The sequence below is a fragment of the Perca fluviatilis genome, chromosome 12, assembly GCF_010015445.1.
Source record: "Perca fluviatilis chromosome 12, GENO_Pfluv_1.0, whole genome shotgun sequence".
In the NCBI taxonomy this organism is placed as follows: Eukaryota; Metazoa; Chordata; class Actinopteri; order Perciformes; family Percidae; genus Perca; species Perca fluviatilis.
Window position 1 is genome coordinate 23204057 of NC_053123.1, and position 20792 is coordinate 23224848.

The 20792-nt window shown below is 41.7% G+C and overlaps 1 protein-coding gene across 1 annotated transcript in view; it reads left to right on the forward strand.

Annotated features, from left to right (window-relative positions):
- The window catches only part of clybl (citrate lyase beta like), a 62277-nt gene extending 44092 nt beyond the window's left edge, over nt 1–18185 (forward strand). Inside the window, exons 3-8 of the mRNA XM_039818761.1 lie at nt 2605–2793; nt 8729–8830; nt 9835–9928; nt 10127–10294; nt 14535–14659; nt 16068–18185. Of these exons, the coding sequence (XP_039674695.1) occupies nt 2605–2793; nt 8729–8830; nt 9835–9928; nt 10127–10294; nt 14535–14659; nt 16068–16163 (774 nt within the window). The 3' untranslated portion in view covers nt 16164–18185. The remainder of the gene's footprint in view (nt 1–2604; nt 2794–8728; nt 8831–9834; nt 9929–10126; nt 10295–14534; nt 14660–16067) is intronic.
- Nucleotides 18186–20792: the final 2607 nt, after the last annotated feature.

Here is a 20792-nt window from a genome sequence, read left to right on the forward strand (position 1 = left end):
CAGTATATACACTAACAATCATTGTCCTGAGATCTAATTTAAATTGGATAAAGGGACAGAGAGTGTGAGTCTACATCCAGAAGCCTGTCCAGAGGCGATCTTTGACGTTGCTTGTTTCAAGCTGCATGATGGCAGGGCTGGACATCCATGATCTGATGCTGGAGAGGAAGGCTGTCCCGCTGTGGACTGTACACACATCAGTTTGGACGCAACAGTCTGATGTGGTGTCTACAAGGCAGTAGCCATGCTGTGTCACGTATACACAGCACTCTGTAGGATCCTGAGCGTCGAGGCTCAGGCTGTGTGTTAAGGAGCTGACCTCGCTCTTTGGAAGGTCAGCCTCTCTGCCTTTGAAAAGCTTCTCGTGTGCATCTATGCATTCGAAGGCCCTGCCTGCATGGCCAACCGCTCGCCCGCCTGCCTGCCTGTGTGTCAGCTTCTAATGATGAAGATGATGGAGGGAATCAAAGAGGAATGGAGCTGACATTGGGGCGAGCTCTCCATGGGACACCAGGTGATTGGGGAGGGAGCTTTGAAGCAACTTGTTGGATGGCTGTCCATTAATGTAAAATATCTCCTTTTCAAAGGGCTTTATTCAAGCTCGGAGTAGCGGAACCCATAGGGGTCAAGGTGTCTGGCGTAATAATATCTCTCTCTTACTTTACAGAGAGAGAGGGAGATAAAAGAAAGGATGGTGCACAGTGATCTGGCCTTCTCCTTAGCCGTTCTTGGCGTCATGGTTTCAGAAATACCGTTGCAAAAGGAGAAAAGTGCAGGAGACAATCCTTGCGATGAGCGGTCTCTGGTTACATTAGAAGGATTTTATACATGTAGGTTGCTAGTATCAGGCTGAGGTTGGAGCGGGAGACCCTCTCCAGTCTATTTGATATGTGAATGTTATAAACCACGCTTTTTGATCATTTCTGATTTGCTATTTATTTAGTTTGGTCAGGGATCAATGTGACTCCTGGCATTATGAGGCAGCCAGCAGTTCACACAGATCAATTTTCTCCAGTCACCATGAACTGGGGAGGGACAGACAGAATTTAATCCTCCAAGTAGCAGGTTTATGAATAGTGAATTATGTCTGCGTAAATCGCTCCATCCGTTTTAAGTTACCACTGGACAGTTACGGGTCTAACTTGGCTTACGAGAGCGACAGTAAGCCAGAGTAACAGAGAGGTTACAGCAAAACGTAGTCAAAGATCACAGTGCCTCATCATATGGTGTGACAATCCCTCTTGTCTCATTCAATGAGGTGAAAGACAGACATAGATGACACACAACAGTCCAGCCCGCTCATGACCCCTATTAAATCTGAGCAAATCTTTGATATGTAGTTTGATACCATATTTTATTGATACTGGAGGGGTGTTCGTAATATCAAGTACAGTTCTGCATTCCAGGAGATCAGAGCGAGGGCTGTTTTGTCTCAGAAGCTGTCCCGTGACCCTTGAGAGACGGCTCTCATACAACTGAACCTATTGACTGTAGACCACTTTAGTTTTTACAAGAGATTGTGATGTATGGGCTCTCCATGTTATATCTGTCTACGGTTTCTCTTTCATGCACACGTTACTTCTGAGATCGGTCTTCTAATGAACAGCCTGTTTTAGATATTCCACTCAGTGTCAGTTTAAGAGTATTTTTTATTTGAGAGAATTTTTTAGTAGTTTAAATGGAAACGGGGGGATCCCAATCCGAGCATCTCCACAACACACACACGCACGCACGCACGCACACGCACACGCAAGCACTCAAAGGCTCCAGCCTCTGATCTGACCTGACAACTCCTAAGCTACCGTTTCCTCATGCTGCTTAACTCGGACCACATTTCTCCCAGAGAGCCTCTCTCTTCTCACTAGCCGGACTTCTCTCCCCATTCCATCCCTCTTTCTCTCCGTTCCCGTAGCCCAGCATCTGGTTTGAATAAAACGGCGTGTGCTACTGTGTTACTGATAGAAGTTAGGACTGTAGGCTTCTCTTTGATTTTTTTTTTTTACATCCTCCTCATCTCTCTTCCTGCTCAGCTCATACAATGCCTGCATTGAGAGAGCAAAGTTGAATGTGCAGCGTATGTTGTGTGGATTTGTGGCATACTGTATATAGATAAACTGCAGTCAGGGGAGAGTGCAGGTGTTTTTTTGTTTTTTATGTTAATGTTTCATCTTCATATTTATTCCATATTGGCTTTGTCAACCGCCCACACGTATGACACATTATTTGTGTCTGCAATGTGTTGTTTATTTTTATGATCATGCTTAATGGTCAATATAATTTATGTACGTAGCCACATTTCCTTGGGAGGAAATTTGACTTTTATTGCATTTTATCCAGTACTATTTTGGTGAATGGAACTGATTTGAATACATCCATTTTTTTCTTGTAAATGTTCAATTGAGCTAGACCAAATCTCAACCTTTTATTTTTTTGCTCCATTTAGCTTTTTTCCCATATATTCTTGGGTAGTCATTTCTCACAGTAACTAGCTTTTAAAATGTACCGTTTTTGAATCTTAAAAACTCTTTATTAGTGATTTAAAAGTGCAGTCTGACCAGACGCATCACATGAAATAATCATGTGGTTTATGTTCCTGTGCTACAGACAGAGGCCAGGGAGACCATTCCCAGGATGTTAGCGGAACTGGACCTGGGCCGGACGGAGAAGTGTGTGAGGGTGAACTCGGTGTCCAGTGGCTTAGCGGAGGCTGACCTGCAGGTCATCCTGCAGGCTGAGGTTCTCCCTCCTGCCATCATGTTGCCCAAAGTGGAGGACATGCAGGAGGTACAGTGGGTAAGTTCAAGACATTGGCCTACCTTATAAGTGCTCCTGTAGTGTTTTTTCTAAGTCAAAGAATGCTGAATGGAGTAATCAGAAATATTTTTTTCCCAAATGATATGTAACCACTTCCTAAAAAAACAAAACGAAACAAAACACAAAGTTGCAATACATGTAAAAAACTAAACAAGCCCTAAAAATATCCTTGACTTTTCTCTCTTTCACCTCTGGTTGTCTTTTAAAAAACACAGTGGAGCTCTTGCTCAAACTCATGAAGTAAGAGGAAACCACGGGAATCTTCAAAGCAATCATAACAAACTTTTCCATTTCCCAGTAAAAGTGGGAATCGATCCCTGTGGCAGGACTCAGGGACAGACGGAGTGTTTTTCTTGGCCGCTGCTCAAGAAACAGATGACATTTCTTCAGATTAGCTTCAGAAGTACGATAGCTCTCTGTAACAACACAACAGTGCCTTTTGCCACTGCTGAACTTACTGGAAACTGCCTTGAACAGTGTCCGTTGTGGCTAAGAATTAATTTAATCAAACTTAAAGCACTCAGCCAGACAGGTATGATGAATAAAAAAATATGCCGCAAACATGCATGTGCATGAATTCCGTTATTCATGCAGTCCTTTGAATATTCTTGAATATTAAAGGAGAAATCCGGTGCAAAATGAACCTAGGGGTTAATAACACATGATTACCGAGTCAAATGAAGCAGTGTCTTCTCCCATTATTACAAACACGGGGTCTCCACAAGGAAGTACAATCTCCCCAGTCTTATTTACCCTGTACACAAATGAATGCAGAAGCAACACACAGGAACATGTTACAATCAAATTTGCTGATGATACAGCGATCGTAGGTTTGATACGGGACAACGATGAAACCAGCTACCAGGCTTGGGTAGATCAGTTTATTGAATGGTGCAGGTCCAGTTGTCTTCTGCTAAACACAAACAAAACTAAAGAAATGATATTTGACTTTAGAAGTGGGGGCTCGACCCACCAGCAGATGACTATAGAGGGGCAAGGGATTGAAGTGGTAGAGGAGTATAAATACTTAGAAACAATAATAGATGCTAAGCTATCATGGAACACCAACACTGATGCCATCTATAAAAAGGGTCTGCAGCGACTGTATTTTATGCGGAAGCTGAGACAGTTCAGAGTAGAAAAAGACATGATGGTCCTTTTGTATCGCTCTTTTGTTGAGAGTATTTTGACTTTCTGGTTGGTGGTCTTGTTGTTGTCCGTTGTTTATGGTCTGTTGTCTGTCTATCTGATGAGCAAGATAAATTTCCGAAAGGATCAATAAAAAAAATTCTATGGGATATGTTTTCATGCTAATCAAATGTGACCAGTTTTAGCCCAAACCGCTAATTAGCTTAGAACGCTAGTCGTCGGGGCACGAGGAAAGTAAAAAGAAGTCACGACCAGTCGAACGACGAACGCCATGCTTGAGCTATGTTACTTGTTGTCTTTATAAACTATCTTAATAATAAACTGTCTGTACACAAAGTTCTCAATGCTTCGGTTTACATGTAGGGACCCTCATTATACTACTGTGGAAGTGTGGTGCGATTTTGAGCCTTGTTAGTGGTATAGAATTCTTTTTTTTTTTTTTTTTTACTTTCCTCGTGCCCCGACAACTAGCATTATAAGCTAATTAGCAGTTTGGGCTAAAACTGGTCACATTGGATTAGCATGTAAACATCCCAGAGAACGGTCGACTCGGTAATCATGTGTTATTAACCCCTAGGTTCATTTTGCACCGGATTTCTCCTTTAAGTCGAAAGGCTATCTTGTCAGTTGTGTATGAGGAAGATCACAAACTGCTGTGAATTTTGAAAGTATATATCAGTTTGTTTTGCAAATTCAAAAGCAAGTGAGAATGCAAATCCAGTTGCCTTAGACTTGGTACTTAAAGGTCTCCTGTCACGTCTCTGACTAAAAGTCTTCATACATGTATCACAACCTGATAGACGAGATTTGATGTAAAATATTACAAGCTTTTGCATTCTTACAATGGTTATTGATAATTGCTCACAAACTGTTAAAACAATTTGCAGTGCATTGCCCACTAATATTGTTCCCAATTGTTGTTTTTATAAATTGCAATGTGTCTATACTAACTGGGCGTGTGCTCTAGTCAAGAGGTGTTTGTCTGGGCTTGGCCATCCCTCTGGCTTTCTATAAAGGGGCGCTGTACGGATGTCAGGTCCCAAAAGGTCAGGAGACAGTGACATCATTAATGCAAGCCTTTCTGATCAGCTCCATATGGTTCACTTAACAGGAGAAACCAGGTTACTGTCTGCCCCTTTCACTGTTTGTGTCTGAATACAGTTCAGAGGTGCTGTATTGAAGTACTTTTAGCTAAATACGTTTTATTTTACTTTTTCTCTCTCTTTGCATACACTCAAGCAGTTTACCTGAGCATTGTTAAAGTTTTTATAATTGTGTCAAGCTACACACATTCAAAACTATGTTCTGGTGATAACACAAGAGGAAACATTTAGATTATTTTAGAAAAGAGAGTGTTACTGTGTTACTACGCCTGCTCACACACACACCTATGCACACACACATCTATATACACTTATACATGGTCTTGGGGCAGGAGCAGGAAGTTTTTAACTAGTGGTTTTAATTAGAACACATCTATTTCCTGCTGCCCTTTCTTTCTTCCAAGTATAATTGCTGACAGGTGTTCACTAATTCTCTCCCTAAGCTCAGCCGTTTCTCCCTTTGCTACTTTTCCTCACTTAAGTCAATTTTATTCTGCATTAATTTTCCGTTTTTTCTTTTTGAAAATCATCCACTGTTATTATTAAAATGATTATGCTGAAAATCACAGTCAGTCCATTGAGAGCTATAAAGTGATTAAGTAATTGCCTGCTTATGTTTTTTTTTTTTTTTTTCATCATACTAGAGCTTTGTTACAAAAACACTGAGTGCACTGTAAATCTGTTTGCACGTTGGATTTACAGTGTGTTTGTCAGCAGGTGCATGTGTGCTCCTGAAACCGTCAAGTCTGTAGCTCTGGATGGGACATTAATTCATTCATGTATGCTCATTTAATCTTGTCCCTCAAACTTTCTGTGTCTTCTTTACACATGCTTTTCTGTGTGCGCATTCATACGTCTGTGTTGTAAGCATATGTCTGATTTTCTCCTCTCTTGTAAGGCAGCGCAGTAAATCCGTCACTTGTTTATTTTTCTCCCTTTTTTTATTGATATTAGCACAGGAACCTCCAGACTGATTTGTCGCTAAAAGATGGACTTGCTTGTTTCTCTTTGTGTGGAAATCTTTAGCTCTGCCTTTCTCCTCTCCCCCAGCCCTTGTGTGACTGACAGGCCTTATTGGGCTATAACAGGCGGAACTCCCTCCTTTGTCTGAGGACAATTCTCACACAGATTCGGAGCCGTGTGCATTCTTTGCCCACCACACTATTTGGTGTGCACTGGGACCGAAAGAATCGCACCCTGTCCCGCTCCTCCTCCTCTACTCCTCCTCCTGTCCCCTCCCCTCATCCCTTTCTCCGCTTCCCCTCTGTGAAATGAACACTTCAGCAGGCCGGAAACATTTAATCTGGCCCCCTTTTGAAGAAAATTAATTGAAACTTGTCCCACTATAGCCTCCTTTCTCTAGCTCCATCCCTCCCTCGTTCTCTTTTCATGATTGGGTGGTGAAATTGTCAGAGGGCTTGTTTGTAGCGTGGCTTTCAATGGCAAGAAGAGGTGTTATTTCTTCTTTTTTCTTTCATTTACTTTTTTTTTTTATTCCGTAGTGAATAACATCTTAAAGGGTCCTAGTTTTGAGAGCCATTGGCAGCTAATGGTTGCTGTATATGCTCTACAGGAACAATCAACAAGCACTAGTACCTCTTATGCAGTGTAAATCAGGCCCTCAAAAGTGTATAATAGCTGAAGAGGAGAATACAGCAGGACAGAAACTGTAATCAGAGAGGCTAGGAGGCTCTTTAGCCAGCGGTGTCGCATTGAGCTGTCATTTGTTTTCCTTCAGCGGAATCCAAACAGCCTGCTCTGCTCGCCGCGGCCTTGTTAGAGTTTGCGTGGCACAGTGTCGTAGTGGTAATCTCTGTGTGTAATATCAGCTAGGTTTCCCCACAACAGGCCATATCTATCTACTTTCCTCTGTCACAGAAATAGGTTTATCTACACCCTCTTTTCACACTCCCTGATCGGACCCCCCCCCCACCCCTTCCTGTGTTTGCGAAGGAGGGGGGGATATTATGCTAAGCCCCCAGCGTTAGTTTTTATGTTGCCATAGCAGCCCTGCTCCCACAGGGTTGTGACCTCAGATGATTACAGTACAAAGCCTATTGGGTCTTGAAACCCTCTTTGAAGATGAAAAGTCTTTGATGGTTTGTATTTATGCAAATCTCTTAGATATGATTTATCCAACTGAGATTGAATGGAGAGATGATTAAAATTGCCCCTATTTTTTATGAAATCCTTCAATGGAGGCCCACTCTTTCAGTTTTGAGAACAAGAGTGGTGAGTGCGAGCACAGGGGTTGTTTTGCTCTTCATTTAGAAAAATAGCAGTGCTATACCTGAGGTTATTTATATCTGTCTTTTTCCTGGTGTGTCAAAGAGGGAGCGAGAAAAAGGAGAGGAAGGGGGGACATGGAGTTAGACATTTCTGCTCAGAGTTTTTGCGCCCTCTTCTTTTCTTCCCCTTTTTTTTTTGACTGGCTTTGAAAGGAAATATCTGACGGAGGGGGCTTTTGTGTGTTTCCAGATGATAGATTTTGGAATTTGGGCTACCCCACTGGCAGTCCAGGGCTAGCTGTGAACTGGTCTGTTGGAAAAAATGTAAATGCTTTGGTCTTCAAAGAATTAAACTTGGTTTTAAAGCCTTACTTAGGTGAGCTTGCATATTAGCAGGAGTCGTGCAGAATAAAGGCCTCAGCAAAGTGTCACATCACAGTCTGATTGTTGCTCAAGTCTCCCTGTTCCCTGCCATGGAGGGGGGACACAAAACAGAATAATGTAGGAGTAAAACACACTCAAAGACATCCCAAATCTTGTTTCTTCTCTCCTTTTCTGCATTTTGTTTCTTCTTTGGTTTGCCCTGTGTATGCATGTGCTCGTGCGTGCATGTGTGCATTTACATGTGCATACTCTCTCAGGGGAGCACATGCTGTAGTGTGGATCCTGTGAAAGAAGGTAGAGCAGAAGACTTCAGACGAAGGGGGAACCCTGGTGATATTGTAAAATATTTCATTTCACCCGCTTTTGTTGCTGATCTCCTGTGCTCGCTCTCTCGCCGCTATTTGAACCCACATAGATGTGTTTTTGAGTAAGGACTGAAATGAGAACAGTGCAGATAATAAAGGTGTCAAGATTCATACTAAAAGTGAGTTTTTGCACCTTAAGATTTCTTTTCTCTCCTCAGTCTCTTACCCCACAGTGGATTTTGAAAGATGTGTCATATCATTTATGTATTTTTACTGCTTAACATTTTCTTCTCCCAATTTTTAAATTCACTCTTGACTCAGTAGCGCAGTATCTCCGTGTGAGTTTCCTGTTTTTCTCATTCATATAACTAATAATGCATTGATAAGTCCACTGAGGGCGGCAGCTGCATTTGACCACAATTTCTACAGAGGAGCAGACTTGACTTGAACAAAAATACAGTAACAGAATTTTCATTTAAAGATCTGTGCATATTATACACAATATAACAAATGGATTCAATCCTGATCATAAGTCTGAAAAGTATTTTCAAAACAGCAAATGCTGTAGAGAACAGCAGCTGCACCACCAAAGCACAGACATGTCATGAATGTGGCGATAATGACTTTAGTTAGTAGCAAGAACAAATTAATTTATTGTGATTGTTTGGAGCTTCATTGTTTTCTATTTACAGATACTGTGGGTGTTGTTAATGAGTTGTGCATAAGATTGTCCCTGTGTGCTTAGTTTGTTGACAGGTTTCAGCACAACTTGAAAGGGCGGGCACTGACAGAACCCATTCGTCTGGTCACCTTTGTGGAAACCGCTGTGGGCCTGCTTAATTTTAAGGTAAATTACAAACAAATCCCCCAAAACTGCCTGCGTAAGACATTTTGCTGTTTGTCCATTGTTCACTTTAGATTAAAGACTGCATCAGCGAGCGGAGCACTCCACGTGTCCAAAATGAAAGGGTTTCAAAGCTTTTGGACAGTCTCTCAAAATTAGCCTTTTTTTGTGTCCTTTTTCTCTGTCTGTCTGCGTGTGTGTGTGTCTCTCTATCCCTCTCCAGACACGCTGACATTTTTTAATTGGAACTGTTTTAATATCATCATATTGAAAAAAGTTCTTAATGACATTTTGGCAAGCATCAAAGCAGTTCCTGTTATAGTACAGCACGACCTTCAGCTACATGGGGAAAAGGGCATGGTTTTGGGCATTTGGGGAGAAACAAGCTGTCCTTCCTTCTTTTGATTTGTCTTTTAGTTTCCCATCCTTATTCTGTGACTGTGGTTGTCAGTGTGTGTGTGTTTTGATGGCAGGGGGTGCCTCTGTGTGCTTTCTTGAGAACACCCTGTATCTTTGCCCAGACTGAACCCCAGGTTACAAGCATGAAAAAAAAATTGCTGTGACACAGCTAGTGGTGGAATTAATTTGGAGGCCAACAAAAGCCAGGAGACACATTCTTATTGTTTCACCACAGACAATCATATTCCAGATTTTGTCCTCCCCATTCAATAATAATTGTGGCCAGTAGTCTTGTCTTATTGTATTGTCTTGTACTTGACATTTTTCAGAACAGGTACTTTTTTTTTCAATGTGATTTTATAAAGAAAAAAATAATAACTAATAAGGATTACTTGGATTTGGTGTTGATGAATTGTTGTGTGAACATGCCAGTTTTGGGCTGCAAAAGAAACTACTAAATCCAGAATTGTTTTAACTACTTTTGGAATATTGGACTATAATTAGATTTACACAGCAGCATTTGTGCCAATATGTCAAACATTTCTCGCCCTTTTTACACCTGTGTCACTTTAGTCAGCCTGTATTATACTAATATATATTCTCTCCAGGTGGTTTGTGAGGAAATCCGTCGACTTGCTCCCAGCGCCGGTCTACACCATGACGGCGTAGTGTTTGGCTCTGATGACTTCTGTGCCAGCATAGGTAGCTATTACACCTTCTGCTTAACCTTCTCACTATTTCTTGTCCACAAATCTGCTATTATCTCATTATTTCTTTCTGGATTTGTGGCAGAGAACATTGTATTGTAAAATATGCTTGTCTGTAAAAGCAGGTCTCAGAGGTCAATCCCTGTTTTTTGACCTACATGATGTGAATGTACACCTATATTTTGTTCTCAAGGTGCCACACGGACTAAAGATGCCAGGGAGCTCCTTTATGCAAGGCAGAAGGTGGTTGTGACCACCAAAGCGTTTGGTCTGCAGGCTATTGACCTGGTCTACATTGACTACAAAGATGTGGAGGGGCTGAGGCGACAGGCCAGAGAGGGAGCTCTCATGGGCTTTACAGGTAAAGTTCCTGACCTATCTGGGTCTTAAATCTGCCCCTGCCCCATTTAACTAACGTCATTTCAAGCTCAACATGTCTGTCTACCCCCAATACCTCTGATTTCTGCAGTTGCATCGCATCGTTTTGACTTTGTGCTTTATGTGTTTCCCATACATTCTTCCCTCTTCCATATGGCACAATAACAGTCTTCCCTCAACTTCCTGTTGCAAGCTGCATTCAGGCAATTCAACATTTCATTTTTCACTCCTTCTATTCTTCTGTTACTCAGTCTTGCTCTTCCTACAGTCCAAGTGAAAATAGGATTTATGAGTTGGTTGATAATTGTTATAAAATGTGGTTTAAAACAGCACAGTTGCTGCTGAAGTGAATAGTGAACAACACTGCCATCCTTAAATGCTTTTCTGACATTTCTGTAATGCCCGCCATGAATTGTTTTGTGTCTGTGCACTTTGGTGCGTACCTGCTCCTGTGCAAATGTGCGTGTGTGCAAGTATGATTAAAAGGGAGTAAAAGTAGCGGTAGCATCTATTTTAACAGCGCTCTGTGTGTCTGTAGCCAGGCAACGCTTTCAGAATGTGTGTCTGTGTCTGTGTCTGTGTCTGTCTGTGTGTGTGTGTGTGTGTGTGTGTGTGTGTGTGTGTGTGTGTGTGTGTGTGTGTGTCCCGCAGAGTGCATGTAAGAGACCACAGAAGGCAGGACAGGCTGTTCCAAAGTGGATATTCCAGTCATTCTTCCTTTGCTGCAGCAAATATATTTATTCTAGTATTTTCATCCCTTGAAGACTGCTCATTTCAAAATCTGACACATTTCCCACTGTGATCTGGGTCAACATAAAGTGTGAGGAAAAAAAGAAAAAGTAACAAATCTCATAATATAATGTTTAATTTATTACGTTGTAATGTTTGGATCGTTTTTCTTCGAATGCGAGATCAGTGAATGAAACAGAACAACGTCAGCAATAAGCCAGCTTTCACACTGGAAAGAAATGGATGAAAAAAGGACTTGACACTTTTTTGGCTCTGTATAAATCCCAGAGCACACTCTCCATGTTGCACTGGCCTAGAGGCATGTTACCTGCACTTCACATCATCAAATCATCTTGTAGGAGAGCTTCTTGCTGTCTTATACAGTGACTTATTTTCCAGATGACCTCATTTGCCACCTCTATTCTCTGGTGCTGTGTGTGTGTGTGTGTGTGTGTGTGTGTGTGTGTGTGTGTGTGTGTGTGTGTGTGTGTGTGTGTGTGTGTGTGTGTGTGTGTGTGTGTGTGTGTGTGTGTGTGTGTGTGTGTGTGTGTGTGTGTGTGTGTGTGTGTGTGTTTATTCAGCTATGGCTGTGCAGATTTCTTCCTGTTTAGAGGATTTATACTGTTTCACTGAACGATTTAACATTTCATTGTTTGAATCAGAATTACTTTTTTAGAAAAGGGTAATCCATAAAAGAAAGCTGGAGGTGTTGTTTATAGGAGGCAGAAGGTATAAAAGCTAATGATGGAAGCAGCCGGTTAATGAAATAAATGGTCAGATTTGATATGGAACAGAACCATTCAAAGCACTGGATTAGTGGCTTACAAGCCATGGGCACTCTGTATAATCTTAGTTAGTAGCTATTACTGGCCCGGGTGTGCTTAAGCAATAATACGGTGCAGCCAAGAGCCTCTACCTGTGCTGTAATTGACCTTGGCAGTACCTAAGACGCATATAGCACCCATTAGCACTGAGCACAGAACATACTGGTGAAACACAAACGCCCGGTGCTTCTTATTGGTGCACAGGACAGGCAAGGAAAAATTCTGCAAAACCTTGACAAGTATCAAATCTGTTGGGAAAGAGAGTCATTCATTTTGTCATTCATCTTTTCTTTATAAGCACCTTGTTTTATGTGCAGTAAACTTTGTGTTGCTCAATGGTCCTTCAAAAGGTGTTTGCCTCCCAGAAATAGAAAACTGTTACACAAAATACTCTGATTTCAGGGACTGCATTTCACTTCCATCCGCGGGACCCTGCCCATCATTCGCCTGAGAGCACTTTGCTAAATAGCAATCCTCCAATGAGATGCCAGCACCACATGGCAGGCTTGGATTGGCTGGAGGGCACGAATGATGCCTTTTAGGAGAACCAATGGGTTGTAACTGAGGGCACCTGAGTCACCCTGTCTGTTTCTTCACTCTGTCATTCTCCTGTTGTCGTACACACACACACACACACACACACACACACACACACACACACACACACACACACACACACACACACACACACACACCCTCACACACCCTCTTTGAGTATATTTAAGCGTGCCAATTTCAGTGTGGAAACATGCTCCTGTCTTTAGCCCAGAAGTAAAACAGGTGGCAGAGGAGGGTGTACAGTCTAGTCTTGCCTCAATCGGCATAGAATGCAACACACACACACACACAAACACACACACACACACACACACACACACACACACACACACACACACACACACACACACACACACACACACACACACACACACACACACACACACACACACACACACACACACAGAGAGGTGGTTGCATCAAAACAGATTCACATTATTGGTATGAGATCCAAAATATCCTTTTTATTTATATCCATGTAAGTACTGCAGACAACGTGATGCACAGGCACCAGCAAATAAACATACACAAAATCTCTCACACACACACACTTGTACACATCTCCAGCGTGGCCCTGGGGAGTCCTCAGGCTGTTAGTCCAGAGACTCCAATAGAAAATGTGCAGTTATAGTCTCTCTGCTTCACACAAACAAACATTCATTAATTCGCAGTGACGCACTAACAAGTGCCAAATGTCATTTTTTTGTAGTATGCACATATACCTCAAATGTTGTGTAATCAAATGTTTAATCAGAAGTTGCAAGTCAATTAATTATCTTGTCAATGGTAATTGTTCAAGCCTTTAACTACAGTGTGTTGATTGTGTAAATGCCGTATGTGTTTTTCTGAGATTAACTGGGGTGAGTGAAGCTGGATGAAGGGAGTGGGTTCTCTCCTCCCCTTTCCTGTCCTCTCCTCCTCTCCCCTTCTCGTCTCTCTTCCTCTCTTCTGGGCAAAATGTTTCGCTCGTGCAGCCCGCCCGCTCGGCCACCTTGAAGGATTTGTTGTCAGCGACAGAGCTAAGCCCTAAAGTGTCCAGTTCCTGCTGGCTGCCGCTGAGCTGTCGTTCTCACCAGACATTTCATAACCTTAACTTATCACTACAAGTTTGATCTGCAAATGTACACGGGATTATGTCTGTGGCGTTAGCCCACATTTAACTGAGAAGGAGCGGGAGCAGGAGGGTGGGGGATTGTGTCAGACAGAGCCTTAACTCCTTGTTAGGCTTGTGTTTCAGTTGGATAGATGTCATTTCTGAAAGGTATGCAACCACTGACGATGAACATTTATAGAAATTGCACAGAAGCAATATAAAATGTCTTCAGATTTACTTACAGAATATTTTTAGTAAGGATGCATGAAAACAAAATTAGTTTGAACATGGTTATAAATATAATACTTGGTCTACATGGCAATTTGTAATGATTCACTTGACTGTATGTCTACTTAGGCTCTGTCAGGTCGTTCTATCGTCATCAGTATTCTGTTCTTGACGTCACATAACAGAGTCTAATTAAGTGTTCGGCGAAGTTTCTGTTTGACAGCAGGGCTGCAAGCAGAAGGGAGACACTTGATGTCCTTCATGAGGCACAGCGTCTTCTGGTCCTGTGCTCGCCCTCTGACTCACCTAAGTGCCATACTGACACATAAACACATTTAGTCTTGTGTATTTCATGTTTCTCCTGTCTCATTGCCTCTCTGCGTTGTGGTTCCTCTCTCACAGGAACGGTGCCAGCTGCAGTCCCTCCCAATATTCAGACTTCTTATGTTTCTATCCATGCAGTGGTTTGCTTAACAGTTTCCATTAAAAAAATATATTTTTTGTTATAATCAGGGAGGATAATTGGCACAAACTGTGTTATTGACAGCTCTGTTCCAACAAATACAAACATTGTTTTTTAGCACAAATGGCTATTGTATTTAATTTGATTTGAATCCACAGCAAGCCTGCTGTTATCATTAGAATATTTAACTGTGTGTGTGTGTGTGTGTGTGTGTGTGTGTGTGTGTGTGTGTGTGTGTGTGTGTGTGTGTGTGTGTGTGTGTGTGTGTGTGTGTGTGTGTGTGTGTGTGTGTGTGTGTGTGTGTGTGTGTGTGTGTGTGTGTACGCAGGTAAGCAGGTTATCCACCCAGGGCAGATCCAGGCTGTGCAGGAAGAGTTCTCCCCCAGTCAAGAGAGGGTCCAGTGGGCCAAAGAGCTCATTGCTGCTTTTGACCAACACCAAAAGGAGGGAAAGGTAACGTTAACATCCTCTGCCAAAAGTAAAATCACGTGTTTTTACAGTAAAAATATTCTTTCATGTTAAAAGGGTTTGGTCTAAATATGGTAACCATGGCTCATTGCTGAGACAATTCAGGAGTGTAGCCTGAAAGTGTGTACTTAAAAGGAGTTATTTGTCAATATGTATGACTTGACAGATGGTTGTATGCAAATGCAAAATAACAGATGATTCAAAAGGCACACTGCACTCTCTTAAAGTTTCTGTAGTTTGTTAGCATTTATTCTGGTTGTACTAAATACTCCAGTAATTTGCTTCAGGCTTCAACCTCATTTAAATGTCCCTTTTAGTTCTTAAACAGACAAATGCCTTTTTCTAAAATCACTTAAAAGATACTCTAACTTCACAAAACACTTTTAAAAATCCTTTAAAAAAAATTAAGAAGAGGGGATAAGCCAGGGGAATACTTTTATACAAAACTTTCTGAAATGTATGTCTCCAACATGTCACAATATCTGTGACTGTGTTGAGATGACAGGAGTCTTTCTCTGCTCTGAGACTCTGACTGATCCTTTTGTGTACCCTCTCACACACCTCTGTAGTTCCAGAGAATACTGTACACCCCTGGGTGACTCTCAGAGACTAGGAGATGAGGTGTGGGGAGGGGGGTTGGGACCAATTAAGTGTACAATATTATTGTTCCTAATTTAGTGCATGGTTGGATCCTGTGTGTTGAGCTCTGTGGGCTATCTGCTGAGGTAATACACAATCTGCCCACACCTCTCTCCCTGCCAGGGCTGCTCCTACTAAGCATCGCCCGAGGGATTCATATCCTACCCGTGTGTGTGTGTGTGTGTGTGTGTGTGTGTGTGTGTGTGTGTGTGTGTGTGTGTGTGTGTGTGTGTGTGTGTGTGTGTGTGTGTGTGTGTGTGTGTGTGTGTGTGTGTGTGTGTGTGTGTGTGTGTGTGTGTGTCAGTCAGGTCAGTCCCTTTGTATGTGTAACACGACAGGTGCTTGTTTTTCATAATTCTCACCTCCAGCTATTGACTGCATTTTTCTGACTTGAGTTTTCTTTTCTTTTTTAAGTAATATTTTATACCAAAAGACATTTCCTTTTTAATGTTTCACTTGTGTATGTCTGCTTAAGCTGCTTCCTACATTTTCTTCTGTTTGCTGTAATCGATGACTTTGTTTAGTATTAATTATTACAGATTAAAAACAGCATTAAGAGGTTGAAAAACACTTTATGCTGCATCCCCATACACACAAAATATGTATTGTAATGGCTCTCATAAAGTGGCATGTTATGCTTTTTTGTAAAGTAATGTACATTCCTGCATCTGTATCTGAGGGAGTGCATTTCACTGCGTACGTCTGGTCTAATGTTTCTCTTTCTGCTCTTGCCTCTTATTGTAAACCTGTTCAGGGTGCGTTCACCTTCCGCGGCAGCATGATTGACATGCCCTCGGTGAAGCAGGCACAGAACATCATAACGCTCTCCGTCGTGGTGCCAGAGAAATAACACGACCGGTGGGAAGAAACGGGAGGAACCGCACAACTAAACCCTGACAAGAGAAGGAAACTGGAACTGTTGCAGGTTTCATGACAAAAATAGCACTTCTTGTGAAAAAAGCCTTGTGAACTATGTTGCCTGACATAAGTGGATGGTGGAAATTGTATTTTTAATTTAAGTTTTTAATAATTGTTGAAAGATGTTGATTAAATGACTTTGTTTGTGGTAGCAGTTGCAGTGAAGATTTACTTTTGCTGCGATGGTCCAGTTTCGTTGAGGATGATTCTGACAATATGAAATCTGCACATAGCGAGTAGCAGCAGCAGATATCTGCCTCTCAACGGAGTGTTGACGACTACTGCCCTGTGTGGCCACTTTCTTGGCACACTCTGCAGTGTGTGTGCGCCATCATGTCATTCTCCCGTGTGTGTGCCCATGCCTCCCATCTCTCCTAGGTCATGATGAATGCTCTCCCATCTCCACGGTCCAGGCAGCTGGGCGAAAGGGTAAACAAACACAACAAGCCACTGTTGTGGATCTATTCATTAGGCCCCAGTCTTCCAGTCAGGCCTCAGCCCCCTGCCCAGGGCCTGACTCACAAACATCAAAGTCTTTCTCGCTTTAAAAAAAAAACACAGATGGAAGTGCGTAAACTCGCGATTTAGCTTTTTTTGTGTCGGTCTCCTTAGTAAAGACATGCAGCTCGCCCTGTGGCAGCTGTGAGCCTGTGGTCTTGATGGAGAAGGCGTGTGGCGTCAGACACACCATGACCTGTACAAAAAATAAACACTGCATACATGCACATGCTGCGGCAGTTTTCATTACCTGATCTCTCATTTAACACAAAGAGCTAAACTTGGATGTTCAGCTATATTGTTTCTAGATTAGATTCACAGTTTGTTTGTTTTTTATCAGCATTTAAAGAAAAAAAAAAACATTTCCTCTCTTTGATAAAAATGAACTCCTAAACAAGTTCAGTAAAGTCGTTTGTCGTGCTGTCAGAAATAAAAGTACAATGGGGCTCTGCGGAGCGCTTGTGAACGTCTGACTTCCAGAGACAGTGAAGTGGGTGTGATCTTCGAGTGAAACAGATTAGTGGCCATGTTGCTCCAGCAGACCAGGACCGAGGCTTTGTCTCTCTGACTGTGGATGGGAGGATAATTGCGGGGGTGTTGAATGGTTAATAGTGCCATTGGTGACCATGGTAATGAAAGGCACCATACCTCCCCTACCCCACCTCATCCACTCATCTATCTCTCTCTCTCTCGCCCTCCCTCTCTCTCTCTCTCTCTCGCTCTAGTACTGTATGATCTATTGTGTCTGGGGCAGGTCTGTGGTCTTTGCCAGGCCAGGCCAGACAAAAAGATCGAAACCACTCCTGTGCCCAGCCAAAGACCCGAACAGTAAGCTGTCTCTTTGGCATTTGGCCACATATTTCCCTCACCCCTGGCTCACTTTTTCTGTCGGGAATTCACATGCAGCTTGTTTGTTTGTTTTCACCCAATCTACCATTGTACCCTGAGGTTGGTGGACAAAACCAATAATACGTATGACTTTCTTTAAATGAATAGAGAAACGTTATTTGGTTAGAGCCATTTTGCAAAGCTCTGCCGATCTTTAAAAATCGATGTCGGACAAGCCGTATCTCCAACTTGATACTTGGTATAATATGTTAAAGAGATGTTTCTTTGACCTTGTCAATTACAGAATGTGTAGACTGTGAGTAGCCTGTACTGATTGCTTCAATCATATTGTATCTTATTTTGGGGTTATGTCATTAACACGGGTTATGCAGATGATTTTGATCAAACTTTGAAACACTTTAACATTGATATTTTAAAGATTCATTCATTTGTCATTTGTTGTAGCTAAGTTGTGTTCTAATCCCATCTGAAATGAATGCAGAAAAAGTTGCAGAATGTGAAGTGCATTCAAAATTCTTGAAACACATACAAATAAAGAGCTGTTTGACAGCTTGATTTAAAGTGCGATGCTAATTATTGTCTCCATCAATAAATGTTAAAATTTAAATAAGGTTATCTGTGTATAATCGGGTGTTTTCTTCAGATTAATTAGAACATTTACGGGTTGAAGATGGAATTTAAATTGTGTAAGTTTTGTCCTTTGTAAAACAGCTTTGACTGTCCCTATTGAGCCAGTAGAACAGCATAATAGGCTGCAGAAAGTCATTAGACACATGTGCAGCACTCCGAGTTGAACAGAGGCTCACCATGTGACTTTAGTGGTGAAGGAGGCCAGTCTGATGGGACAACTTGGCTTTTCCGAGCTGCTCTGCACCAACAGGTGTCCCCACAGACAGGAAGGAGGATCTCTAAACAGAGGAAGAAGCGCAGGGCATCATGCAGAGACGGGCAAAAAGGGCAACTCTTCTTTGGATGATCAAGAAACCATTTGGCCAGTTTATATTCTAACAAAACACAACATCCCCTAAGTTTGTTGTTGATATCATTTGTTTGTCGTTTCCTCCAATAATCATGCTCTTATGTGATATTTCTCAGCCCCTTCTGATTGAAGGTAAAACCGACGATGTCCTTTTGGTCTTTATAGAGCTCGTTTTGGTCAGCTTTCATTGCACCTTTTCGACTTTGGAGTTCAATAACATTTTGGAATGAAAAAGGAGAAAGATTCCAGTGACATCTCTGTCTGCGTCCGCTGTGTAATGCTACATGACATTTCTATTATGTGTGGAACTGATATAATCTTCCCAGTCCGCTCGGCAGTTTTATTTAAATACATCTCTCTGGTATTCCCTGAGAGAGTAAATTACAATTAACACGATTATAACCTCACAAAATGGTGACGGGAATCAATTAGGCTGCGAGCAGTATTTCATAGCCCGGTAATGTGTTGGTCGAGATTGCTTTCATAAATTATGAGGGACAGCGCAGGCGGAGAAAATGCATGTATGCAAAACACTGTCAGAGGAAAATTAAAACGCAAATGTTTTACATATTTTTCCATTAATCTAAATGGGACCCGTGTGGCAAAGATGGTTTTATTCTAATTCCCCGCCCGGGGATGCCCAAATAATGACTTGATGTTTTAATAGACTTCTAATGACAATATATGACAAAGTAATTGCAGTAAAAGATTATTCCCAAGCAATAAAATGCCTCGTTATTGTAGCTGCAGCACAGTTTGAGAAGTGAAGATGTCTTGAGATGTAACGAGTGCAGAGCTGATCAACATAAAACATTTAGTTTAAGCTAATTAACTCTGTTTCAATATTTAATTTAAATTGTGACAGAACTATTACAGCCCCTTCATAATTTTCAGGATATCCCAGCCCTGAGGCAGACGACAAAATGTTGTTTTTGATAATCAATTATTGCTTTGAAAAATAATAATAAAACGGATTTAAATTCGAAAAGAAATGAGTTCGTTTGCTTTCTTTTGAGAGAAGCATTCTGGGTTTGTAGAATTTTAAATAATGCATCTGCATGAAACTGATTGCACCTTTTGCAATTTTAAGACAAATTATCAAATAACAGTAGGTAACTAAATAAAAGGCGGATTATTTGAAAAGCATAATCTGGTAATAAAATCGTACAACCTTTACTTATATTGATCTTGTTTTGGTCATTTTCAATGACATTATGCAAGGCTTTCAGGGTTTTCATTCATCATTATCTGCTACTTTATTCTGAATGCAAACGCATGTTCGAAGAATATTTGTTCGATATTTTCCTCAAAAGCAGCACAAAAAGCAGTCCATCTCTTTTAAAACGCAGAACCTTTTATTTCCCCACTGATGGCAGGCGCTTGTCCAGCCTCCTTTTTTTCCCCTTCCCAGTGCGTTTGCATGATATGAAATCCACAGTGCTGCCTGAGTGATCTGGCACATGTGGACCATTACTAACTTCATTTGAGCAGACCTTTTGTCTGAGTGTCCCCGTCAGCAAGGCAGTCCGAGGGGACGGGGCGGCTGGCAGGAATCGGGATCACAGATGCAGAATCCCAACTCTTTTTTTTTTTTTTATCACCTTGATATTGTGACATACATCTTTTTTTTTTGATGCAGTAGCCTACTACAAAAAAAACCCAATAGGCCTCATGCAAAGATAAATATTAATTTTCTAAACAAAATACATTTTCACTACAATTGATTTCAGGCTATAGGTGGGACTTTATTTGCCACAGTAGGTCAAACGTAGTCAATAATTAATACAGCAGACAGGTATAAATATCATGGTGCTGTAGCTGCAGCCCACCTGCAATAGGTCTATCATAAAGGTGATGGGCGGGGAGGCGTCTAGTTCTGTGCTACCACGCGGGCCTCTATGTTTCAAGGCTTCTTCATGCTTCTTGCGGAGTTGAGTTCATAGAGGTCCGTGTTAAAGTCCAGGCTGCCCGGGGACTGTTTACCTGGCGGGTTAGTATCAACTGCAGTTGGTAAAGAAAAGCAATGTAACAGAAATGAAACCGACTTCAGGCTGGCAACATCTTACCCTCAGAGGTGATGTCTCCTGTATGCACATTAGATGTCCCACACAAAAAAAAGTAGTTACATTCTAGTCTGATTTACTTTTTTAAATGTAGATAAAAATATATATATATTGTTAGGTGACTTTACCTTCCTCCTCAGCCCTCCTCCTGGCCTGACTCCCCCCAGACTCC